At 44.0% G+C, this 27,826-nt stretch overlaps 1 protein-coding gene across 2 annotated transcripts in view; it reads right to left on the bottom strand.

The window, feature by feature from the left end:
- The window catches only part of REV3L (REV3 like, DNA directed polymerase zeta catalytic subunit), a 105,577-nt gene that overhangs the window by 70,088 nt on the left and 7,663 nt on the right, over positions 1 to 27,826 (bottom strand). For both annotated transcript variants that reach the window (XM_084827307.1, XM_084827306.1), the window contains exons 2-3: positions 2,435 to 2,624; positions 895 to 969 (exon numbers count right to left, since the gene is read on the bottom strand). In XM_084827307.1, coding sequence (XP_084683433.1) covers positions 895 to 969; positions 2,435 to 2,624 — 265 coding nt within the window. The remainder of the gene's footprint in view (positions 1 to 894; positions 970 to 2,434; positions 2,625 to 27,826) is intronic.

Consider the following 27,826-nt stretch of genomic DNA (forward strand, 5'->3'; position numbering starts at 1 on the left):
TTCAAAGCTACTAGCTCTCAAAGCCTCTCACTTCCACAAAGAGTTCTTATTCATTTTTGTCCACCTTTACTTCCCTAAATCTGAATAAACTGAGATTATTTGCTCACACTAGTTGCTTTTTGTAATAATTAACCATGGCTTATCATTGTGGGAATGAGCCACAGTGAGTCTTGGGATTGTATGCTTCCTCTCCACTCTCATCTTCTGTTGTGGTTGCAAGGACATCAAAAGCTTTTACTTCTGTTTTTGATTAACTGCAGTTTTTGCATCCAAGCCCTAAAGTGTGGTTAGTCTTACTCTTAGCTATGGTTTGTTAAGTCAAGTCAGCTTCATAACGCATGGTTTGAATTTGACTTATTTCAGAAAACCATGGTTAACCACAGTTTGTCCAGGTTTGGATGTAACAACAAGCTACAGTTAATCAGAAATAGGAGCAAAAGCTTCTAATCTCCTGCTTGCAACTGCACTGGAAAATGAGAAGGGAGAGGGTTGCACCAGCCCAAGGTTTGCTGCAAAGTGTTCCATAACAATAAACCATAGATTATCGTTACCTCCAAATAATTGCTATAAGATATGTAACCATTCCAGTTACAGAACTAAACAACACGTTTTATGACTGTTTTATCCCACCTATCCATTTTTGCTCAAGATGGCATCAACATATTTTTAAACATATAAACAAAACCAGATACAATAAATATACAGAGGAACAAAAATACAGCAGCAATATAAGTCATCCAAAGACTTGTGCCAGGATCCTTCTTCCTTATCTTTAAGATAGACCCTGGTAGAGCACATTACAGTAGTGTACTTTTGTGAAATATTAATGGAGAAAGTGTTTTTTTCTACTTCACTAACAAAAATAGAGGTGTCAGACTTTTGCTACATCGTTACCTTTTCACCATAGCAGGATTGTAAAGATAGATCTTCATAAATTGCCTTTCCTTTTCATGGTAACCATAAAAAGGCCTGGAAAACAAAAATTCAGTACAATGTTATATCATTGTTTGTCCTGCTGTAGATAGTCACTCTGATCCAGTAGGTCCATATGTGTACTGAGCTAGTCTCATTGAAGTAAATGGGAGTAAATGGGACTTTTGCACATTAGATCTTATACCAAGCCCTAGATCTGGACCTCACCCTGTGCATCATAATTACAAATATTTGCTACTCCCACATGAGGCGCATATATTAAAGTATCAATGACCGGTGAGAAGAGTATGTAGTAAAGAGACAAAATGAATTACAGAAGACAACAGCTATGTTTAGTAAAAGAAACGTCAGATGGTTCCTTCTCTCAGTCTCAAAAGCCAATCTAACAAATCCTCACCAAAAATATAGTATAAAATGTTAAAGAACATGGCAAAAACTTAGTGGGATGGTTTGCACGTCAAGCCTATCAAATGCTGCCCAAATCAGCACACTTTCCAGCTTCCAAGGCCATTGCGGAGCTGAAGCGCTCAGAACACTATGGCTGCACTATGGCCAAAGCTGCAGAGCATGGAACCGGCAACCTTTTGGCTTGGATACCAGCCAAAAATTGTGGCTCCCCTGGTTATAAATTAATGCATCTACATGCTATGTGGAGCCGTAACTCCCTACAGCATCCACATGCAATTAAAAAAAATCAAAACAAAAAAGACAAATATAGCACTCAGATATTTCAGGAAAACCATGGACATATACAATATGTAAACATGGTCCGCTAATTTGTATAACATCTGGAGCAATCAGTAGCCTGAAGCTCCTGTATACATTTATCTTGTCTTATGTCTACAAAAGGACCCGCATTTTAAATTCAGCCATTTTTATTTCACAAGTATGCAAAATTGAAGAATATACAACCAACATTTGCTCAAAATACACAAAATGTTTCCTTATCTCAAAAGGAAAAGCGAATGTGCCCTTCATACTAACTGTAGCTCATATACATGTTAGGAAATTTCCAAGAAATATGTCACAAGCGCATTTTATTTCTCTATTCATCACCATCACCAGGTATCCCCACTGACACAAGCACTCAAGCAGAAGGTGAAAAGCTGAGCCATCATACCAGCAAAGCTTTAATATAGCCAGTTAACACCAAGCAAAGTTACATGACATGTCTTCCCGTAACATCCTGGCTAGAAGGAATTACCATCAGGACATCAGATTCTCACATCTGATCCTTTGATGGAGCCTAAAGGGCAAGTTTGTTGGAGGTAAGGAATATGGTACAAGTTGAAACTGATGATTGGGGAAAGGGCGGAGGAGTTGTTCTGTATGTGAAAACACTAAAAAAAAAGTCTTGTCAAAATGTTTTGAAAGTATTTCCAAAGAATTTTTATTATCTAACAGTGCTTTAAACTTTGAATATCTGATACTTTTCTTCCAATTTTGTCACAAGCACAAAATATCACACCATATTAAAAACACGTAATAAAACCATACTTACATTCCACAGACTAGCGACACTTTGAACACATGCTGAACAGAAGAGGATGGATTTCCTAAAGCAACATTGAGTGCTCGGTCAATGCTGAATGCTAAATGACGCAGATAATGGTCTGGCAGCTGTCCACAGCCATCATATGGTACATATAGGTAAGGAAAAATACCATGTAAATGGAGACAGGTCTTCTGACCTAGAAGACAAGAGACAACTCTTTCAGAATGATATAACTGGAAGAGTCCAGAAAGCCATCAACTCTTCCTTGCCAAAAGGAAGAACATTTCATATGAAAAGTTTGTGGATAATGCGCAGTATACACTGCCCCTTCCATTCAGCACGTGGCCAACCCTGCCAATTCTGTTGCACAACGGCAGATTAGCACTTCTGGGGGCAAGTCCTGAAATGAGCAGAAACACTCATTTCTGTAAGCGGGCAGGCTGGCAGGGCTCCCTTATGTGAACCTGCCCCCTTCCAGAAATGAGCATTTCGTTTCCGGTTGTCCCTTGAAGTGCTAATTCACTCTTGTGCAAGCGGTAGGAGGTGCCTGTGCAACAGAATCAGCGCAAAGCCAGTCACCATTGGATACTACCCATAGATTTATATGTGTACATGAGATGTGAACAGTTTAAATAGCTAGTTTCCAGAAACAGGTTCAATGTGGGACCTATCACTTCTGAAGCTCACAAAAGGTGATTTTTGTGTGTGTTATGATGTTTCTAAGAATGCAAATTTTTCAGTCCTTCTCTTTCACCTTAACCTATGTGCATGGTAGAGCAGCATATTCAATTTAGTGGCAAAAGACCTATCAAGAGATGCAAAGATATGACTATTTTAATGCCAAAAGGTAAAACTATGAAAATTCTATCATTAGTGATCAGCACAGTGATCAGCACAGAGGCCTTAACTCTGTATTGCAACACGAATAAAAGCAATTAGATGAGTCTGAATTTCACCATTCATTAAATTTAAGAACACATTTAAAGTTAAACAAAAATCAATTTAAAAGTATACTTATTTCAGATTGCCTGAAAAACATTTCTTTTAATTTTAACTCACCATATTCTCATATTTCTATACTTCACATGCTCTTTAGCCAAACATCCTCTCAATTTTGTTTAAGTCTAAATTCCTGTTTATTGCTGCAAAGTAGGCAAGACAACACTTGCTGGCCAGTAGGGGCAGGAATTGCTCGATTCTACCCTGATGCTTCTTCATAATGTAGTGGATATAATCTTATACCCTAACTCTGCAAAGAACTGAGCAAGACTTCAGGGAAATAACTCTCTCCTACTGTTGTTTCCTAGAGACTGGTATTCAGAGACATATTGCCTTTGATCCTGGAGGTAGTGGGACTGTTCACATAACGCGCTAACCCACACTCAGTGGTTGAGTGTGGGTTGTTTTGAAAAGTGGATTGTTTGTTGAACTGTGGGTTAGCATATTGTCTGAACACAGCACGTTCTCCACAAGGTGGGTTATCATGTTGTCTGAATGCATCCAAGGTGGCTTGTTAACCATCTTGAACAACCCAACAACAAACCATGGGTTCTCAAGGTGGCTTGAAAATAAGCCACATTGCATGGTTAACAAGCCACCCTGGCTACATTCAGACAACATGCTAACCCATGGTTCAACAAACAATCCACCATTCAAAACAACCCACACTCAACCACTGAGCTGGCATGTTGTGTGAACAGCCCCAGTATATAGCCATCACACCTAGCAGCCGTTGATAGTCTTATTTTCATTAATTTGTTTAATCCACTTTTATAGCAATCTATGTCAGTGGCAATCACCACATCTTCTTGATGAGAATTCCATAGTTTAACTATGTGCTGTGTGTAGTACTTTCTTTTGTCTGTCCTGAATCTCCCACCATTCAGCTTCATTGGATGACCTTGTCTAGAGTTAAATGTGGACTTAAGAGTCCCCAGCTGGACTCACACCTCCACCCCCACAGGGCCATGTATTATCAACTGCCCTGCGGGAAAGAGTCAAGGAAAGAGAGGGAGAGAGGCAGGCAAAGAAGATATTCAAAGCCTGACTTTCCCTTTCCCCACCTACAGGGCCATCTGCCCTGTGGGAAGAATTCCAGGAGAGAGCAGGAGGTAGATGAGGAAAACACCAGACATCTGCTACTGTTCCAGCTAGACTCTCCCTGCCCCCAGGGCTATCTTTCACTAACTGCTCTGAGGGAAGGATCCTGATGGTTTCTTTTTTTACTTTTATTCTCTTTTCAGTTTGTTACTATTGTTTGTGATAGTATTATTTTTATGTTACCTATAAGCCAGCTGACAGTTGTATTCTGAAAGGCAGGATATAAATAATCATAATACATAAATAGTATTGAGAAGCAAAACACACACACACACACATCTCCACCCACTTTCTCCACCTCATGCATACTTTTATACGCCTCTACATGTCTCCTCTTCCTTAATTTTTTGTAAACTAAATAGCACCAAACAATATAACCTTTCTGTTTAGGATATTTGCTTCGGTCCCCTGATCATTTTGGTTCTTTGGTGCCTGTTCTGCACCAATAAGCTGTAAAGGATTCTCTTGAAAATAATGCACTGAAAAACAAGCAGGAAGAATGGGTAGTCTCATCAGTGTGGGTTGGACAATCTAGCAGTTGGGGAAAGGAAGTTCCTTCATCCAATGATCAGTTCACTAGTAAAACTGGAAGCAATAGCAAATGCGAGAAAAGTTCAAAAATCAGTTAAAACCATGACATGGGGCAGAGTAAATTTAGTTGAATTCTAGTCTTACACCAAAAGTGGAAATCACCTGAGTCAAAGAATGCACCGACTTCCTGGAAAAACAACAGACTCTTGTGGCACCTAGTTGTGCCTATGAAGCACATCTAGGTCTACCCATCCTCCCATTCACCCACCATGTACATGTTACCTTCTCATCTCATCAGTTACACACTAGTTGCCTAAGTGTACAAAAATCAATATTCAAACTGTATGTGCAAAGTTAGAGGTGGGTTCCTATGATACATCAGAGAATCCAATCCAAGCAATGGTATAAAACAGACCTACAGAACTTGTGACCTTCTAATGTTTTTGCTGTCTGTCTGGGACTGTAAGAACAGACATTTGTCAAGCACATGGCAGGCTACATTACATTGCTAGCAGACTACATTCAGAATAAGAATGGAGGATAATTTTGTTCCATTCATTTTTTGATAAGAACTTACCCAAACTCACAAATTTCTCCATAAATAGGACAGAAAGAAAAAAATTGAACATGGAAGAAAGTGAAACTGACAGATTCACCCATCTGGGCAGAAGATTTTGAGTGCTTAGCTCTTAAATATTTGGGTTTGAATCCTTGTATATGCAACCATGTTTGTGGTGCTGAATTAGGGTTGCCACCTCTTATTTTGGCAGACTCCTTTGACAGCTACATGGCAGGCAGGAAGAACATGGTCCTCTCTATGCTGGGAATAACTGTGCCTATTGAATGTGACCAGTACAGATTGGTGAGAATTTCATTAAGTTCATGTTTTGATAGGAATTTAGCAAAATTTTCAAGTTTCTTCATAAAAGGAAAAGAAAGAACATGAGTTTTTAAAAATCAAGCCAGGGCCTGCAGGAGAAGCCACCACCACCACCACCACTGGGGAAGAGGCGTGCTTGCTGCTGCTGGGCCTGCTGCTGCCGCTGCTGGGCCTGCTGCTGCCGCCGCTGCCACCACCACCAGGCCTTCCCTGTGGACTTCTGCCTGGCGGACCACCAGTCCCTGCAGGACCAGGCCCCCAGGTACCGAGCCAGCTGTGCTGCTCCACCTGCCCCTCCCTGAAGAGGCTACATAAGCTGGCTGGCTGAGGTGGCCTGGGAGAGCCAGGGCCTGCAGGAGAAGCCACCACCAATGGGGAAGAGGCGTGCTTGCCACCGCTGGGCCTGCTGCCGCCGCCGCTGGGCCTGCTGCCGCCGCCGCCGCCAGGCCTGCTGCCACCGCCGCCGGGCCTGCTGCCGCCGCCGCTGCCACCACCACCAGGCCTTCCCTGTGGACTTCTGCCTGGCAGACCGCCAGTCCCTGCAGGACCAGGCCCCCAGGTACCGAGCCAGCTGTGCTCTCCACCTGCCCCTCCCTGGAGGGGCTACATAAGCTGGCTGGCTGAGGTGGCCTGGGAGAGCCAGGGCCTGCAGGAGAAGCCACCACCACCACCACCACCGGGGAAGAGGCGTGCTTGCTGCTGCTGGGCCTGCTGCCGCCGCTGCTGCCGCCGCCGCCACCACCACCACCACCACCACCACCAGGCCTTCCCTGTGGACTCCTGCCTGGTATTTTTAAGGGGATTTTAATTGTTTTGTTTGTTTGTTTTATTTTGTTGGGGGGGATTTTGTTGTGTTTTTAGGGGTGGGTAGCCTGCCTGATAGGCGGGAGCGAGGGGGCATGTGTCCACCTGATGGAGGCAGTGGGGGGAGTGTTGGGGGCCAGAAGATACCGAGGCTGGGCGGCAGGCGCTGGCGGAGCACTACGGGCAGGCCATGCCAGGTAAGGGGAACAAGGGAGAGATGTGTAGTATCTGTCCCCTGCTCCGGGCCTGTCCAGAGCCAAAGGATGGCTGGGGGAGGCGTGACCCCATCTTCTGGCCTTCGTTTGCTGCTCTGCAATGCCAGGTCTGTTACCCAGAAAACCTCCCTCATCCATGACATGATCCTGGATGAGGGTACAGACCTGGCATGTATTACGGAGACCTGGCTGGCCGAGGCTGCAGCTCTTAGAGGCTAAGAGGTAAGTGGGTTGCAGGAAGCCCAGGGCGCTGCCCTTTATCCTTCTGACTGGCTGTGAGCTCACCAGGAGCTTCTGAGAGCTCCAACTGAATTGGAGGGGTGTGGCCTGAGTACTCCCAGCAGCTGACTGGGCGGGAAGCTTCAGTCTGTTTCCCGCCTCCCAGCTGAGCAGAGCAGAGCAGAGCAAGCTGCTCCAGCTGGTCCAGGGACTACAGAAGCAGGCAAGCTCCCAGAGAGCGAGTGACCAGAGCGAGTGAACAGGGGGAGCAAACAGGAGTTGGCCAGGGGAGTTCGGCAGGGGAGGTCAAGGGGGAGGCCCCTAACATTTTTTTTTTTTATTTTTTTTTTACTAACTTTTTTTCATTTATTTGTCTTGTAACACACACTTCCACACCAGTGGGACTCTGCTTTTAACCTCTACTGAGTAGAGGAGCAGGCACAGGCTAGTCTAGAACAATCACAAAGCTAGACACAAAAAGGGAAAAGAGGCTATGGAAGGACAAGACTCTCCAGTGGTGGTGACCTGCAAGGTGTGTGCAATGTTTGTTTTCTTGCCTGAGAACAACATGGCCTACACCAGCAACAAGTGCAAGTTGATCACGCTGCTGGAGGAAAAAGTAAGTGGACTGGAGCGGCGACTGTCAACCCTCCGGGGAATAAGAGAACACGAAGAGTTCTTGGACAGAATGGGGGAACTACAGCAGCAAAGGGCAGACCACAAGCTTGAAGAGCAACAGCAAGATGAGGCAGTGGGAAATGCTGAGGTGAAGAAAAATGGAGTAGAGGATACTCCTTGGAAAACGGTGACAGTTAGGAGAAGAAGAACTAGACGACACTCTGCACCAGTGGAAGCGGTGGAGCTGTGGAACCGATTCCAGGTACTTGCAGATGAGACTGGAGGACAGCCTGCAGAGGAAGAATCACAGGGGAACCTGCATGAGAGTGAGCAAGAGGCTAAAGGTCACTCAAACAGAGGCGATGAAACCCAGGCCTACAAGAAGAAGAAGAGAAGAGTGGTAGTAGTGGGAGACTCCTTGCTGCGTGGGATCGAGACCCAAGTATGTCACGAAGACCCGTGGACTCGCCAGGTATGTTGTCTCCCGGGAGGACAGATTAGAGACGTGACTGAAAGGTTGCCTGCACTCATAAAGCCCACTGACAGGTATCCCTTTCTTCTCATCCATGTGGGAACAAATGATACCGCCAAGCGGAGCTACGAAGAGATCACGTCAGACTTTGAAGCTTTGGGAAGGAAACTCAAGAACTTTGGGGCCCAGATAGTTTTCTCATCCATCCTTCCAGTAGTTAGAAGAGGGATAGAAAGGGAACGAAAAATACTCCGGGTGAATGACTGGCTACGAAGGTGGTGCCGACGAGAGAGATTTGGATTCTGGGACCACGGGCTATACTTCCTGGAAGATGGGCTGTTGGCTAGGGATGGGTTGCACCTCACAAAGGCTGGGAAGAATGTGTTTGGCCACAGCATGAAGAACTTCATCAGGAGGGCTTTAAACTGAATCCTACGGGGAAGGGAGATGTAATGTTGGGGGTAACAATGGACGTAGGCACATGCACTGCAATGGAGAGAACAGCTCTGATAGCGTCCAATAATAGTCTTCAGACACAGGTAGGAAGAAAGCCAGACTATGAAGCACATGGTCTTCGATGTCTATATACTAATGCCCAGAGTATGGGAAACAAACAGAACGAACTTGAACTCTTAATACAGGAGGGAAATTATGACTTGATAGGTATAACTGAGACTTGGTGGGATGACTCTCATGACTGGAATACAGCAGTTGAAGGATATAACTTGTTCAAAAAGAACAGGAGGAACAGAAAGGGAGGCGGGGTTGCACTGTATGTGAAAAATACATATCTCTGCACAGAAATACAGGAGGAGGAGCTTGGTAGCCCCATCGAGAGCATCTGGGTTGAAATAAATGGAGCAAAGAATAAAAGGAACCTGGTGGTCGGAGTCTACTACCGGCCACCCAATCAAGGAGAAGACAAGGATGAAACTTTTGAAAAGCAAATAGCCAATGTTTTAAGGAAGCATGATGTAGTAGTAATGGGGGACTTCAATTTCCCCGATATTTGTTGGGAGACAAATTCTGCAAAACATGGCCCCTCCAGGAAATTCCTGACTTGTGTGGCGGATAACTTCCTCCTACAGAAAGTAGAGGAAGGAACTAGAGGATCGGCTATCCTTGACTTGATCCTAACCAACAGAGATGACTTAGTGGATAAAGAAGCAGTTACAGGAACTCTGGGGGAAAGCGACCATGTTGTACTTGAGTTCTTGGTTCTAAGGGAAGCAAAAGCCGAGTGTACTCAAACGCGTACCCTGGATTTTAGGAAAGCTGATTTTAATAAACTCAGAACAATGATCAGTAAGGTCCCATGGCAAGCAATGCTAGCGAGAAAAGGAGTCCAAGATGGGTGGGAACTTTTAAAAAAGGAAATTCTCAAGGCACAATCACAAACAATTCCAACAAGAAAAAAAAGGTGGAAGACAACAGAAGAAGCCACTGTGGCTTCACAAAAAGCTTAGGGATGACCTGAAAACAAAAAAGGACACATATAGGAAGTGGAAAGAAGGCCAAGTAACAAAGGAAGAGTACAGGCAGGTAGCACAGAATTGCAGGGATGGCGTCAGGAAGGCTAAAGCGGAGAACGAGGTGAGGTTAGCGAGGGATGCTAAAAACAACAAAAAGGCTTTCTTCAGCTACGTGCATAGTAAAAGGCAGAGGAAAGAAATGGTTGTTCAGCTATTAAATAAGGATGGCAAAATGATAACAGATGACAAAGAAAAGGCAGAGGTGCTCAATTCCTACTTTGGCTCAGTCTTCTCCCAAAAGAGGGTCTATGACCCCCCTGGCAAAGGCGAAGTACAGGCTGAAGGGGCAGGATTGCAGCTTGAGATCGACAGGCATATGGTCAAGGAACACCTCATTACTTTGAATGAGTTCAAATCTCCAGGGCCAGATGAACTGCATCCTAGAGTCATAAAGGAACTGGCAGAAGAACTCTCAGAACCGCTGTCTATTCTCTTTGAGAAATCATGGAGGACCGGGGAAGTGCCAGATGACTGGAGGAGGGCTAACGTTGTCCCTATCTTCAAAAAGGGTAAAAAGGAGGAACCTGGGAACTACAGACCAGTCAGTCTGACATCAATCCCTGGGAAAATTCTGGAGCAGATCATAAAGCAATCCATCTGGAAGCACCTTGACAACAATGCCGTGATTACTCGAAGCCAACATGGATTTGTCAAAAACAAGTCCTGCCAGACAAATCTGATCTCATTTTTTGATCAAGTCACCTCCCTTGTAGACCGTGGGAATGCTGTAGACATCATATACCTCGACTTCAGCAAAGCTTTCGACAAAGTGCCCCATGATATCCTGATGAGCAAACTAGCTCGAAGTGGGCTAGATGAAACAACGATCATGTGGATCCACAGTTGGCTACAGAATCGGACTCAAAGAGTGCTTATCAATGGGACCTTCTCAAGCTGGGGAGAGGTAACGAGTGGGGTACCGCAGGGCTCAGTCCTGGGCCCAGTGCTCTTCAACATTTTTATGAATGACTTGGAGGAGGAGGTGCAGGGAATGCTGATCAAATTTGCAGATGACACAAAATTGGGAGGGATAGCTAATACCTTGGAAGACAGAAACAAAATTCAAAGTGATCTGGATAGACTGGAGTGCTGGGCAGAAAACAACAGAATGGCATTTAATAGGGACAAATGCCAAGTTCTGCACCTAGGAAAAAGAAACCAAATGCACAGTTACAAGATGGGGGATACGTGGCTCAACCACACTACGAGCGAGAAGGATCTTGGAATTGTCGTCGATCACAAGCTGAATATGAGCCAACAATGTGATGTGGCTGCAAAAAAGGCAAATGCTATTTTGGGCTGCATTCATAGAAGCATCGCTTCCAAATCCCGGGAAGTACTAGTTCCCCTCTACTCAGCACTGGTTAGGCCTCATCTGGAGTACTGTGTCCAGTTCTGGGCACCACACTTTAAGAAGGATGCAGACAAGCTGGAGAGGGTTCAAAGGAGGGCAACAAAGATGATCAGGGGACTGGAAACAAAGCCCTATGAAGAGAGACTGAAAGAACTGGGCATGTTTAGCCTTGAGAAGAGAAGACTGAGGGGAGATATGATAGCACTCTTCAAGTACTTGAAAGATTGTCACAGAGAAGAAGGCCAGGATCTCTTCTTGATCATCCCAGAGTGCAGGACACGGAATAATGGGCTCAAGTTACAGGAAGCCAGATTCCGACTGAACATCAGGAAAAACTTCCTGAGTGTCAGAGCAATACGGCAATGGAACCAATTACCTGGGGAGGTGGTGGGCTCTCCCACACTGGAGGCCTTCAAGACGAGGCTGGACAGCCATTTGTCAGGGATGCTCTGACTTGGATTCCTGCATTGAGCAGGGGGTTGGACTCGATGGCCTTGTAGGCCCCTTCCAACCCTACTATTCTATGATTCTATGATTCTATGATTCCAACCCTTGCAGCCATGTGTCCAGCCGGATTTTCGTATGCACAGCAGCCGAGGGCTTGGGATCAGGGAGGGGGAGTGGCTGTTATCTACCGAGAGTCCTTGGTCTTCACCAGACCCCCTCTCCAGGAGACCAAGGTTGCTGAGTGCATGTATTGGAGGTTGGGCCCGAAGGGCGGTCTGGGGATTCTGCTCGTGTACCGTCCACCCCGCTGCACGACTGACTCCCTGGCCGAGGTGCTTGAGGTGGTCTCTGATGTGCGTGTACAGTCCCCTAACTTACTGGTGTTGGGGGACTTCAACGTACATTCGGAGGCCATCCTCACAGGAGCACCTCGGGACTTCATGGAGACCATGGCCTCCTGGGAGCTGCACCATATTCTAACTGGGCCCACCCATGTAGCCGGTCATGCACTAGACCTTGTGTTTGTTTCTGGAGAAGCGGGGAGTAATCTGGAAGTCGGGGGTATATCCACCACCCCCTTGTCATGGTCAGATCACTATCTGGTGATGTTGGACTTCTCGGTTCCACAACCCCTCCGCAGGGGTGGAGGACCCATTAAAATGGTCCGCCCCAGGCGTCTTATGGATCCAAATGGATTCCTGAACGCGCTTGGGGATTCTCTGGGGCATGCCAACGGCCACTCGGTCGAGACCCTGGTGGGTGGCTGGAATGCCGCAATCACTGGGGCATTAGATCAGGTGGCTCCGAAACGCCCTCTCCCCCTGAACAGGGCTCGGATTGCACCATGGTTCAATCCGCGGTTACGAGCTCTGAAACAGGAGGTGAGACGGCTAGAGCGCCGGTGGCGGAAGTCTCGCTCCAAAGACGATCAGACACGGGCTAGAGCTGTATCTTCAGCCTATCACGTGGCGGTGAAGGCAGCAAAAAAGGAATATTATGCTGCCTCCATCGCGTCTGCAGAGTGCTGTCCCAGGAGGCTGTTCCAAGTGGTCCGGAGCCTGGTCAGTCCTGTGGCTCCGGAACCACTGGAGCATTGTAAGGCCTCCAGTGAGGCTTTGGCAAGGCACTTTGCAGATAAAATTGATCAGATTAGGTGTGTTACCCTGCACACTGTGGATACAGTTAGTGAGCAAGAGGTGGCCTGTGGCAAACCGGTTTTGTGGGATCGGTTCCAGCTTCTTCCTCCTGATGAAGTGGACAAGGTGCTTTCATCTGTAAGGCCGACCACCTGCTTACTTGATCCTTGCCCATCTTGGCTCATTATGAGCTGCAGAGAGAGACTGGGTGAGGGGATCAAGGCGGTGGTGAATGCCTCCCTTGAGGAGGGAGTGATGCCATCAGCCCTCAAGGAGGCAGTGATAAGACCGCTCTTAAAGAAGCCCTCCTTGGATCCTCAAGTTCTGAACAACTTTCGCCCAGTCTCAAATCTGCCATTTTGGGGCAAGGTGATTGAGCGGGTAGTGGCGGTGCAGTTGAAGGCACACTTGGAAGAAACTAATTATCTAGACCCATTTCAGTCGGGCTTCAGGCCTGGGCATGGGACAGAAACGGCCTTGGTCGCCTTGCTGGATGATATGAGGAGGGCTCTGGATAGGGGTGAATGCTCCTTCCTTGTTCTCCTCGACCTCTCAGCGGCTTTTGATACCGTTGACCACGGTATCCTCCTGGATCGCCTGGAGGGGTTGGGCATTGGAGACACTGTATTGCGGTGGTTCCGGTCCTTCCTCTCCGGCAGGTACCAGAGGGTAGCACTGGGAGAGGAGGTTTCGGACCCATGGCCACTCACTTGTGGGGTGCCACAGGGTTCCATCCTCTCCCCGATGCTATTTAACATCTATGTGAAGCCGCTGGGTGCTATCATCAGGAGGTTTGGGGTGCAGTGTCATCAATATGCGGATGACACGCAGTTTTACCTCTCATTCAAATCTTCACCAAGGTTGGCCGTAGAATCCCTGTCCAAATGTCTGGAGACGGTGAGTGGCTGGATGGGGAGGAATAAGCTGAAGCTGAACGCTGACAAGACCGAGGTACTTTTGGTGGGAGACAAGAGGAGGCTGGAGGATGTTGACCTGGTGTTGAATGGGGTACGGCTACCCTTGAAAGACCAGGTCCACAGCCTAGGGGTCATTTTGGACTCCCAGCTGTCCATGGAGGCTCAGGTGTCAGCTGTGAGCCGGACAGCGCTGTATCAACTCCATCTGATACGGCGGCTGCGCCCCTTCCTTCCCGACCATTTGCTCCCATTGGTAGTCCATGCCCTGGTCTCCTCTCATTTAGACTACTGTAATGCGCTCTACGTGGGGTTACCATTGAAGACGGTTCGGAAGCTGCAGCTGGTACAGCACGCGGCGGCTCGCCTGATTAAAGGCAGCCGCCGGCGAGATCACATCACTCCAGTGCTGAAGGAGTTGCACTGGTTACCAGTTATTTTCCGGGCCAAATTCAAGGTGTTGGTTTTGACCTTTAAAACCCTATATGGTTCCGGCCCAGCCTATCTTAAGGAGCGCCTCCAGCAGCACCAGACAGGCCGCTTAACAAGATCAGCCTCGGATGGCCTTCTCTCTGTCCCATCAGCCAGGACAGCTAGACTGGTGGGGACGAGGGAGAGGGCCTTTTCTGTGGTGGCCCCCACTCTGTGGAACTCCCTCCCTAGGGAACTCCGTCATACCCCCTCTTTAATGAGCTTCTGTCGTGCATTAAAAACGTGGTTGTTCAGGCAGGCATTTGGGGTGGGTTAGGGTATTTAAAAAAAAATGTTATGGTAGAATTTTATTGTTTTAAATTGTTTTATGGTGTGTTGTACATCGCCCAGAGTGGCTGGGTGACCAGCCAGATGGGCGATTAATAAATTTAATAATAAATAAATAAATAAATAAATAAAAATTCAAATGTTGGAGAAAGCAAAACTGATGTCCCTAATATCTTCCATCCCTAATTCAGATCACAAGTTGTGTAGCCTTAGTGTATAGCAACCAGAGTGCAGGTGCACTGCAGCATTATTACTGAGCAAATAATTCCATGCTTCATGAAAGCTACACATGCTAAAGAAAAAAAGGCAGTCCCCCCACTCTGCCCACAAGTTTCAAACAAATCCAAAGATTTCAGAGATGGGTTCCTTTCTACCCTCAGTAAATAAATAGAGACCAATGTTAACAGTGCCCTGGTTTGCACAGAACATTAACCCATGGTTTATCGTCCTACCCAGAGTTTGTATGGCAGATGATTGTGGTTTATTTTCTCAGTCCCTTGGTTTATTGATTGATTTGTTTGTTTATTTATTTCATTTAAAATATTTCTTGGCCGCCTTTCAGGGCGGAAACCCTTCCAAGGAGGCATACAGCAATAAAACCCATAAAATCAATATGATATTAAAAGTGATAAAAACACAATAAAAACGGTAAGCACACAATAAAACCAGCAATAAAACCCAACAACAAAACCAGCAATAAAAATGTAACAAAAACTTCAACAACAGCACTTGTATTAGGAGAAGGCCAGAGTAAAATAATATGTTTTCAAGGCCTTCTTAAAAGCCTGCAATGATAGAGCATGGCAGACCACAGATGGCAACTTATTCCAGAGGTGTGGGGCTACTGTGAAGAAGGCCCTCTCATGTGTGGTCACTCCACCTAACTGTTCTCACAGGTAAGCAAATGAGAAGGGCCACCCTTGCTGATCTTAAAGTGCAGGCAGGCTGATATGGGTGAAGGGGGTCCTTCAAGTAATTTCGTTCCAAACCATTTAAGGCTTTAAAGGTCAAAACCAGCACTTTAAAGTGGGCTCAGAAACACACTGGTAACCAGTACAGCTGGTGCAGTACAGGTGTTATATGATCGGATTGCCTCACCCCCACCAACATTTGGGTGGCCGCATTCTGCACCAGCTGAAGTTTCTGAACCATCTTCAAAGGCAGCCCCACATACAGGACATTACAGTAGTGTAGCCTGATATCATGAGTGCCTGGATCACTGAGGCAAGCTCTTTCCTCTCCAGATAGGGTCACAGCTGGCATACCAGCCTAAGCTGATAAAATGCACTCCTGGAAACTGCAGTCACCTGGGCTTCCCCAGTTAGCGCCGAGTCCTAGAAGTCTCCCAGACTATGCCCTTGGTCTTTTAGGGGAAGTGCAACCTCATCTAAGACCAGTTGTAAACCTCCATCCAGAGTAGTAGGTTTCCCAACCCACAGTACCTCCATCTTGTCTGGGTTAAGTTTCAGCTTGTTTATCCTCATCAACCCCCAAACAGCTTCCAAACACTGGTTCATGAGTTCAACAGCCTCCCTGGGATATATAAATGGAAAGGAGAAGTAGACCAAGTTTCACCTGCACACTTCAGCCCAAAGCTCCTGATTACTTCCCCCAGCGGTTTTACGTAGATGTTAAAAAGCATCATTAGCTTCATTGTTTCCCTCCTCCTTCACCCGCTTCTTCCCTGTATCCCAAATGCTTTTGCGGCGCTGTAATACTGGCATGTACAGCAGCTGGTGTGTGTGTGTGTTTACCAATTTTGCCTGCCACCTCTGTAGTCTGGTGAAACTACCCATGAACAACCCAAGGATCTGGGTTTGCATGTAACAACAACCCATGGTTTGAAAAACCCAGAATTCATAACCTGACAAACCATGGGTTCTTTTTCTGGGTTGTTTGTGGTTAACAAACCATGGTTTGTGAGTATGGCTTGGTTCACATATCACAACAACACAGAATTCAACAACCATGGGTTAAAGAAACCATGGGTTAATGTTCTGTGTAAACCAGGTCAGTGAGTTGGGTTTTTTGGAAAATTTGTCCCTAAGTAGAGATGTAAAATTTCCAGAAATTTTGAGGCCATGGGGAAAAAAACGGTTTGGGGACAATTGGAAATTTTGGAAAAATAAGCAATAATATTTTTAAGCACTCTTTAAATATCTAAAGTCACTTTGTTGCTTTAAGACAGCCTTCCCCAACCTGGTGCCCTCCAGATATTTTGGACTTCAGCTCCCATCAGCCTCAGGCAGCATGCCAATGGTCAGGAATGCTAGACACCGTAGTCCAAAACATCCGGAGGGTATCAGGTTGGGGATGGCTGCTTTAGGAACATAAAACAGCCTTTCTGCTCCTAAAGTTATTTTATGTATGACTTATAGTGATCAATTTTATGAGCAAACTATTTAATGATTTATATTTAAAAACTTTTAAAAATAAACTCAGTAAATCTGTAGTTGTCTGAATAGATCAGAACTACATTAAATGACTGCTACAGCATCAGAAACACAGGACTCTATAAAACAAAACCCAAGCTGTCAGAAATGCACATTTACTGTCAAGAATGCTCAGTGGTGATTCTACTCACATGTTGGGAAACTGAGGATAAATGTCTATCAGTAAAATATACTTTAGATAAATAATTTTAATAAGGAATGAAAGAACTAACTATGCTGGGAATCTTACAGAGAGCATTGCCCATGGCTTCATTATTTCCATAGAACAAAAAATAGGGCCACAATTGTGGAGCACCAAATATGAAAGTGCAATTAGCGCACAACTGAAAACTGGTCTAGGTATATCAATCTAATAATGTAACAATATTGAAACACGCTTACAATCATTTATAATTTTTGCTGATTTATCTTTTTGTGAAAATGATTAGTGCTTAAACAGAAATATAAATGTGAAAAAACAATGTAAATATAATATTATACATGTAATGGAAAATTTGAACATCTATATCAAAAAGTATATTCAAAAAAGTCTTTCTGAGAATCTTTTTCCAAGTCTTTTCTGAAGGTCTTCTGAAAATCTTTATCCAAGAGTCATTCACTGAAAGTTTTACAAGAACCCGGTGTGATCCTGTTTCACATATACATACATACATACATACACACACATACATACATATACACACATACACACACACACACATACACATACATACACATACATACATACACATACATACATACATACACTTACATACATACACACACATATATAGCTTCTTCAGATTGAAAAACGCCTCAGACTCAAGAAAAGCGCCGTGGCAATGATGCAAATCGAAAAGTTTTTTAATGAACTAGGCTGCTTTATACGTTGGTACTGATTGCATTTTGTCTAGAACAGCTTCACAAGGCTCAAACCTGATGATTTTACATGCTCTAATGGCGGTAAGTTGAGTCATCATTATTTCCAGACATTTTACATCTCTGGTCTTTCTATAAAAGTGTACTTATTACATAGTTTATAGAAATCATTTTGGGGAGAGTAAAGGCTGGGTAATAGTATATAAATACTTTGTCTGAAATTCTAAAAGAAAATATTTCATAATCCAAAGCTGTTCAATTTTTCCTCTTTTTTTTGTTGAAAAAACTAGAACATCTCTTGGAATAAAATTGTTTTTTTCCTAATTTCCGCGGGGGTTTTCTGGGCCTTCACAGTTTGGACCCAATTTAGGACATTTATTTGACTGATATTTAGTAAATAAAACTTTTAAAGTATACAATGTTAATCTCGCATGCTATGTAAGTTACCTAAAAAAATTCTAATCACCAAAGGGAGTTGCACTGATTTTAACTCTGTGTTGTTTAATCCCTGAACAACCCCTAAACAACTCTGAGTGTCCAGGTTTGGACATCACAATGACCTAGTTTGCATGTAGCAACAACCCATCGGTTTCAAAAGTGATAGGTTGTCATGCACTAGTGGGTACACTGCAGTCACCTCTTCCGCTTTACTGCACCCGTGGTTTGTTGCTGGGTTAACCACTGGGTTATTTACCCCTAAACAACCCAGCTGAGTTCTGCACAACCTACGAAGGAGTTGATCGTGGGTCATGCGGTGAAGCGGAAGAGGTGGGCACCATCAGGGTTTTTTTGTCATTATTTGTGAAAGGCTCCAATAACAACCTACATATGGGGTGATCGTAGGTTGTTAGTTGAAAGTGGAAGTGAGCGGCACATTGAAGACATTCACTCACTCACTCTCGCTCATGCTCGACAACCCATGGGTTGTTGTTTTGTGCAAACTGCATATGTGTGTGTGAGATAAATATGCTCTTCTTAGGGATAATCACCTGGGGGGGTGGGAACTAATTACAACTTTGAAACTGTTTAATTTGACTGGTATTGTATCCAATCATTATATTACTAATTTTATGAAACTAATTTTATTTTCCATTTTTAAATGGAAAATTTTAAATTTTAAAATTCTCACCTTTTTATCCTGTTATCTTTTTGTTTTTCATTTATAATTTTGCCCAGATAATGTCTGTTATTGGGTGGATTAAAAACATAAATAACAAACCTGTTGAGCTCAGCAGAGCTCATTCCAAAACCCTGCTGCACCAACACTAGGCAGGGCAAGGCAGGGCAGGGCAACCCCTTCCCTTAGAAAGGAACAAATTGATTGGATGCTGCCTTAAGTCCAGGAGGAGGGGCTATCCTGAAAGTTCTGGAATGCTGTCCAGGAGACATATGAGAATTTGCAATGTGTGTGTTTATATTGGGTGGCAACAGCTCAAAAATGCTGAAGGTCTATGAAAACTGTCAATCTGGGGCAGGACAGAGTACACAAGACTTCGGGTGCTTTTTATTGTGCTAGCCACTATCCTCTTCTTCAGATGTGACTACTGGCCAATTAGGACATGATCTAATTAGGAAAAAGTGCTTAGAAAATGAGTTTGTGGTAAACTTCCAGGGACTATGTAATCTCTGCATTTTTGTAGGCAATATTACCAGCACCTTGGCCCAGTCCTTGGGCTAAATGTTCTCTACAAAATTTCCTCCGAGGTTTTTTTTTTTGCTAGGACACATTTAATAAAATCTAATGTTATACTCGGTTGGTGTAAGTTTAATACTTTGTGCCCAGTTTGAACCTTCAGAGGTTTCAAAATAACTGGAAGAGATGTGCAATGTGTTGAAATAATTGGAACACTGTGGGAAAGATGCACAGTAGACAGGCAAAATACATATAACGTAAGTAAAATAAACCTTATTTTGCCAATTTAGTTTACAGAAAAAAATATCCCCAGACTCAGTCTTTCAACCACATTATGCTCCAAATAGTTCTCTATTTGGCCTGTTTTCAGAAATAATTCAACAATCGGACAATTTAGGTATAACTGCTAGGGCAAAAAACATCATGGGTTCAGCCTCCCTTTTCTACCAGCAGCAATACTCACAGTTTACATGAGGTCCATGTAAAGTAACTGGAGAGTTAATTCATGGACATTTAATAAAAAAATAAGTAAGAATAAAAACAACCACAATTCTTTCACAGGAAAATAATATTTTCCTTATTTGGCAACATTAAATAAAATCTGTATAAGAACATAAGAAGAGTTATGCTGGATTAGACCAAGGGTCCATCTAGTCCAGCATTATGTTCACACACCGGCCAACCAGCTGCACACAGGAGAATCACAAGCAAGACAGGAATGCAACAGCACCCTCCCACCCATGTTTCCCAGCAACTGGTGTACATAGGCATACTGCTTCTCATAGTGGAGGTAGAATGTAGCAACCAGGACTAGTAGCCATTGATACACAAAGCTAATGTAAACAAAATATCATACATGTCTAACAAAGCTGATATTAATGCTTTCAGTGAGGGTAAATTTAATTTCATATACTTGAATACCTTGTAGGCAGAAATATGGGAAGAAAAGAGATTGAGTATATGAACACTTTTCCTATTTCACTCCATGTCACTACCAGATTTTTGAAAAATTTGAAATTGCCTTCAGTCTAAATTTAGCAAAATAAATACAAACCCATGTATTTTATACAACATACTGTAATCTCTGACTTCATATAGTTTCCAACTGAAGTGAGTCACCTATTTGGTTATTTAGTGTTTCTTTTAACATTAAGGGAATAAAGGGTGCAATCCTACCCATGTTTAGACAGAAAAAAGTCCTACAACTGGCAGTGCTCCCCAGCTGGCCATGCTGTCTAAACATGCATAAGATTGCACCCTAGATCTATTAGGATTTGTGCATTAAAACATGAAGGGTAAAATAATGACCCAAATTCATAAGATTTTAAAACATTTTCTTGTTGTGGCTGCTTCTTAATATCAAGGGATCAATTTTTTTCTGAGCAAACAACAATTATAGAAGTACTCCCAGTGGTGGTGGGGGGGAATCCTAGGTAAATACTAACAGGTTTCATTTTTCCCTAAGCTACAACCCAGAGAAGCTTTATATGTGCACAGTTGGGAACCATGAGTGTAGCTGGGAATCTGTTAACTTTTTCCTACATCAGCTTCCATTACCAAGGAGACAACTCAAAATTTAATTTAAGAGCTTTGGAGAAAAGGTTTCAGAAAAAGGTCTTGACCACAGAATCATTGACCTGGTTCACACATCATGGCTACCCAGGGCTTTTGCTCCCACTGAGCTAAACTACCAGGGGCGCTCTGTCCCTATGTTGTTCTCCATGACATCTGAACCTGGAATTGTGGGCTGTTGGGGGAAAGACACCCCAGGGTTAGAATCCATGGTCTGTTGTTGGGTTCTAACTCTGGGTTGTCTCTTTCCTAACAGCCCACAATTCTGGGTTCGGATGTCAGGGTCAACAACTCAGGGACGGAACATCCCTAGGTTTTTTTAGGTCTGTCCAGCTGCAGCGGGAGTGATCGATCAACAAGTGCCATCATGCTTGCTCACTCCCACTTCCTACACAACAACCCAAGGTTTAAACAACCCTGGGTTATTTTAAATGTGTGAACTGGATCATTAATTTCGTGATCTTACTTTAGGCAAGTCACTCTCTCTGCCTGACCTGTTTCAAACATCTGGGGTGTGTGCATGTATGTGCGAGAGAGAGAGAGAGGGAACATACATTGCCTGAACTTATAGTAGTAAGGGCAAGATATAAATGTGACAAAATAATACTAACTTCTTTGAAATGCATCTATAGTATGGTAAAAACAAAAACACAGTATTCCACCCATTTTTAATTTCTTCCATTTTTCATTACTGACACCCACTAACTAACGCATTCTTGGGACATCTTACAATACAAGAGATCTGATACACATTTTATGGTAAAACCATAAAATCTAAATACAGGATAAAAACCAGCGGCAGAGGATAAAATATAACAAAATAGCAGCATCATAACAAGTTTAACACTTGTTAAACTCTTAAAATGTCACAAGACCTATAGATAACTAAGGGTGCAGTCCTATTCAGATAGGCGGCTGCCTCCGAATTCGGAGGCAACCACCTATCCAATGCAGGGCAGGAGAAGCACAGAGGGGATCATTCCCTCTGTGCTCCTCCTGCCCTGCACTTTTGGCTAGACATCCAATTGCGGCTGTCTAGCTGCGGGAGGGCTGAGCGGGGGAGGAGGCTGCTGTATGACACACTGGATATGTCTTACAGGCATTTCCGCCCTCCCTGCCCCGGAATGCCCCCTGGAATGCCCCTTTTCGGCTGCTCTGCGCTCCTCTTGTGAGCACGGAGGACGGGGCTGTTCTGTGCTGCCTCCGAGGCAGTGCGGAAGTGGGGGAAGGTCGGTTCTCCAGGAACCGATCTCAGACCACGGACTCCAACATCAGTTCCCAGAAAACCAGATATCCTATGGCCATCTAGCAGCTGTCTAGCGGCCATAGGATTGCTCCCTAAAAGAATTTAAGATTAAAAATTAAAAGTTAAAATTTGTTGGAAAATAAGATCTTTACCCGGCTTTGAAAAGACCAGAGCATAGGTGCCATACAAACAGAGGCCTTCCTTAACCAGATGCCCTGATTGAAAATGCCCTCTACTTAGTAGCCACAGTCCGCACTTTTCCACCAAATCACTGTTAATAAAATGGAAGCCATAAACACAAAATACAGAATATAATATCAGTTTACCACTGATATGCCCTCACAGCCATCTGTCCTTGATGTACAGGGTCCATTCTCCATCAAAACAGCAGATCAAAGCACTCTAGGAGATAGTGATCAGGTGTATTTTTCTTATGGTTCTGCGTGAGTCATGGAGAACAGCTCACAGCTTGGTTTTCTATTTTGGTACAGCCCTCCTTTTCTTCTCTCTCTCTACCTGCTATATAGGGCTCCTGTTCTTCAAAAAAGTAAGCCCTTTTACTTATGAATGGCTTACCCTAGTCTGGATGAGAAGGCAATATGCTGGCCCTTAGGTAGAGGCAGCTGTTGGAGCCCACTTCTCTCTTCACCAGGACTGTTGCTTCTCTCTATAGCTCAGAAAGCCACCAGCATGACTTCCCAACCCTCTCTCCATTATCCCCCTTCTTCTTCCCCTATTCTTCACATCAGTGACGGATTCAGAGCCCCGCCCCCCGCGTCCTTCACATCATTTTCCAGGCCTACCCCCACCTCACTGTCTGAACTGTTCCTGCAGCCTAAGCAGGGAGCTAGTCTTTGGGGCTGTTTGCACATCACTCACTCTTGTTTGCTTGTGCCACTCACTCTGTGATCTTGCCAGTGACTGCCCTCCCACTGATGCTGAAATGGCACTTTGGAAGGACCATCACTTGTTCTTGGCTTTTTCATTTTTCAGTGTCTCAAAAATGTGGAATTGAGCTCGTATGATGATGATGTCAGTCTTTCGCAAGTGCACACTTATGGCTGTCCAATATGTATAGTCTTGCCTGGTCAATTCCCTTGTATGTTTCAGCCGTCAAAGGGGGCAGCAAAGTGGAGTTGGTAACATACAAGGAAATTGACAAGACAGGGTTGCCTATTGGCTAATTTGTGCACAGTTGAGAAGGACCAGGGGAGAAATGACAGTAAGAGAAAGGAGGGGCCCAATAGCTTAATCCAGAAGCAGCAAAAATGACAGAAATATCCAAAAGAGTAACTGCACCAAAAGAGGGGGGGGACAATATATCCCCCTTGGCAACGTGATTCTCTTGCTTTTAAGAGTTAAACTGACACTTCTCGGTGTCTTCTACCTCTTCAACCCTTCCTTGACTCTTCAACTACTCCAGGAAGGGAAGATATTAACTCTACCCCACTTTTCACAGCTCCTTTTCAGGGGAGACAAGGCAGATTTTCTGGCAAAGTTCCCTGGGATACATACTGGAGCCAGCTGGACAACTGAGGGTGAAGGAGGGGGAGAACAAGCCATGGCAAGCTGAATCATCAACATCCCTTTAATAAAGTTTTGTCTCACTCAGCTAATTGCTGGAGGTGTAAAATACCTAATGCTTCTTTTAACCGTATGTTTTATAAATGCCTTAGTTGCCTCCTTTTCGGAGGAAGTTATCATACGGATAAACTTCGTACTGAAATACTCCTTAATATTTACTGATGTACACGTTCTTCTAAATTATTCACTTGCTTCCTGGAATGTAACACATGGTAAGCGTAAATGGATTTTTCACATCCTTTTGACCACCAAAAGACTGATGCTACAACACTGGAAGGATAAATGCTCACCTCCTATAATGCAATGGACTGAAGACCTAACAACACAGCAACACTTGAAAGAGTGGTATACTGGTGCCACATGCAAATGGACCTATATATGGATATTTAGTTGGCTTTTATTGCAGTTTATATATAATCATTTTTTCTTTTAAAAAAGTAATAATTGAAACTGAGATCTTTAAAATATGTAGCTGTATTAGTGATTTTCAATTTTTTTCTGTTGTTCTTTTGTTGAAACTCACAATAAAAATTTGATTTTAAAAAGCTGGATCATCTGTCGAGTGTACTGTGGGTTGTTCTATGAACAAGCAACCTACTGTGGCTTATTTTCAAGGTGGCTTAGCGTGATGTCTGAACCCGCCCATTGGCTGAGTTCATACAACATAACCCACACTCAAGGTTCAATATGGGTTGGGTGTGGGTTGCTGAACCATATGTTGTTGTATTGCATGAACCCAGCTGCACTAACAAACCATGGTTTGTTAACCGCAAACAACCCACAAAGAGAACCCATGGTTTGTTGTTGGGTTCTGAACTGTGGGCTCTTCATGGTTAACAACCATGGGTTGTTGTATGAACAAGCATGGCTGAGTTGTTCACACAACAACCCACAGTTCAACAACAACCCACACTTGAATGTGGGTTGTTGTGTTGTTTGAACCCAGTCACTGAATCACAGAGTTAGAAGGGGGAAGACATCTAGTCCAAACCTCTGCTCAGTGCAAGATCTACAGTGCAGGATGTAACTACAGCATCCCTGACAGATGGCTGCCTAGGCTCTGCTTAAATGCTTCCTAGATCTGGAATCTTTCTATACTATTGTATCCCATCTTTTATTTGTTTGTTTGTTTATTTATCTTACAATATTTATATACCACTCCACATCAAAAGGTTGTGAACAACAAACATAAAAGAATAAAGCACCATGTTAAAACAATTAAAACATTTTAAAAGAAACAACTTCTGAATGTAAAAAACAGCTGGTCACTCAAAGGAAGGCCTCTCAAAATAACAATGTTTTCAGGAGGCGCCAAAAGCAATACAACGTTGGCGCCTGACTTCTGAAGGCAAGGAGTTCAACAGGAAGGGGGCCACCACACTGAAGGCTCTTTTCCTGGTGGTCTCCAGCCAGGCCATGGGTCCATGTGGAATCACCAGGGACATGCCCTCTGATGACCTCAGTTACCAGCAGGTTGGTAAGCAAGAAGGCCCTCTCTCAGGTATCCTGGTCCCAAGTTGCTTAGGGCTTTGTACACTAGTACTAATACCTTAAACCTCGCCTGGTAGCGACTAGGCAGCCAGTGCAGTTCCCTCAGCAAAGGAGTTACATGCTGAAAAGAAGCAGTTCCTGACAACAGCTGAGCTGCTGCATTCTGCACTAGCTCCAGCTTCTGGACCAGCCTTAAGGGCAGTACCACATAGAGAGCATTGCAGTAATCCAGTCTTCAGGTTACAATGCTTGTACCATCATGGCCAAGCTATCCCTGTCCAGGAGAGGCCGAAGCTGGCAAAGCAGCTGTAGCTGGTAAAAGGTCCTCCGAGCTGCTGTGGCCACTTGGGTCTCCAGCAACAATGATGGATCTAGGAGTACTCCCAGACCATGAACCCAATCTTTCAGAGGGAGTGCAACCCCAACCAGAACATGCAGTGAGCTTATCTCCCGGATCCAGGAACCACTCACCCACTGTGCTTCCTTCTTGCCAGGATTCATCTTCAGTTTGCTGGCCCTCATCTAGCCCATTACTGAGTCTAGGCACTGATCCAAGACTTGCAAAGCCTCCCGATTCAGATGTCACAGGGAGATAGAGCTGCATGTCATCAGCATACTGATGGCATTTAGCTCCAAATCCCCTAATGGCCGCTCCCAGTGGCTTCATATAGAAGTTAAACAACATTGGGGACAAGATGGTACACTGCAGCACCCCATTGCTCAATTGCCAAGGGGCTGAGGAAGACAAAGAACTTGATAAATCTTTGTGGAGTATTCCAAGAACACAACAGGTAGCTTAGCAACTATGCAATCCTGCACACTGGGAAGGTTTTAGTGAGACATTTTTAAAGGGAACGATACAGTCACATGTCCAGATATATAAAAAAGTTTATTTGGGGAAAGGGGAAAACAGGAAAAACAAGGGAAGACAACAACGACACAGAGAATTCCAAATGAAATCAATAAAGTCGATCTAACTTAGTTGCATGCTACCTATTTGAGCAGAATCTTAGGTTTCAGAGCATTTGCAGAGTTCATTCATACCCTCTTCTCTATAGAAAGAACATCTTGGTCTCTTCATTAGATGTGGATCTTCCTAGAAACATTATCTCAACTAGGGAAAGGACCATCTCACTTATGACACCCATTTATGGAATTTTCTCCATGGAGAGGCTACCTTGGCGCCTTTGTTATCTTTTTCAGACTAATATCTTTTTATCCTCCCAAACTTTTAATTTTTAATCTGCAGTGAGATCTTGCTGTCATTTTTACTTGTTTAATGTTATAATGCTTACTGCATATTTTTAATTATTCTGCTTTATGTATGTCAGCTGCTCTGAGAATAGTTATACTGAATGGCAGGATACAAATTAAATAAATCTCAGTAACTTTTACAATCATCCTGTAAGGTAGACTGCTATTATCTTATTTTGTTTGTGGTGAGGGAGCAAAAGCTGAAATATAGTGAACAACCTAAGTTCATGAAGTGAAATTTTAACATAGGACTTTCCAAAGCTTAGCCCCCTACATTACAAACTGCATGCTATCAGAATTAAGATACCTATCTCCCTCTGAGCAAAATGTTTGATCCCTAGTATAAACCAAATGATCACAGAATGAACAAGAACTTTTGCAGGGAGGGATAAAAAGCAGAAGCAAAAGAATGAGGATTGCACTGTGATCCATCGTAGTTAGGAGATAGTGCTACCAGATTTTTGTCCCAACCCGTGTCATGCTAAAAAAAAAAAGTTGTGGCACAAGATAGATGTGGGCAGGGCATTTAAGGCCTGTAACATGTACGCAGGACATCAGGAGTTCTGACAGTCTTTTGCATATTACAAGCCACGAGCCCAGGGTACTCAGGTGTCCAGGAGGACCATCAGCCACTGGGCAACAGTGTGCACTAACCTGGCATACTGATCTGTTGCTTAGTCCCTAAACAACCCAGTGCACCAGGCTGGCACATCACATTCAATAACCTATGAATGGGCTGATCATAGGTTGTTGATTAAAAGTGGAAGTGGCAGGAATGTGGGAGACAGTATGCCCACTCCTGCTTGTGTATGACAACCTATGAGTTATGTAAACCATGGGCTGTCGTTACATGCGAACTAGGTCTTTGTCTCCTGCAAATAGCGTATTTTCATTTATTTTCACTAAATGCTGATTATGAGCAGAGGGAGGGAGTGCTCTTGACAGGTCCACCTTCTAACCCTAGAGCATGTTTTATTATGGGCTCCAATCACTGTGCTTTGTGGGAGTGATTGAATTTTACTGGATGTTTCATAAAAATTATCGCTGTATTCCGTTTCTGTCAGTACAGTGTAGGAACTTAGAGTAGAAGGAAGATTTTTTTCTTACTAGGTGGGGCGGCTTGGCTTCAAGTTTTGTTTGGTTAATTTCATTCAAAATCATCCTTCCTGCTGTAACTCAGTCCTTCTCCCAGACATTTTCCTGCAAAATCTTTTTGAGATACCCTACTTTGATTTCTTAGTTGGGGTGTGTGTGTGTGTGGGTGTGTGTGTGTCTGTTGGATTAGAATTAGATAGTGAATCCATTTTCTCCTCCTCTGGTTAGGAA

This window comes from Heloderma suspectum, chromosome 1 (assembly GCF_057233095.1).
Source record: "Heloderma suspectum isolate Gila_16-S chromosome 1, 16-S_ref, whole genome shotgun sequence".
NCBI classification, from domain to species: Eukaryota; Metazoa; Chordata; class Lepidosauria; order Squamata; family Helodermatidae; genus Heloderma; species Heloderma suspectum.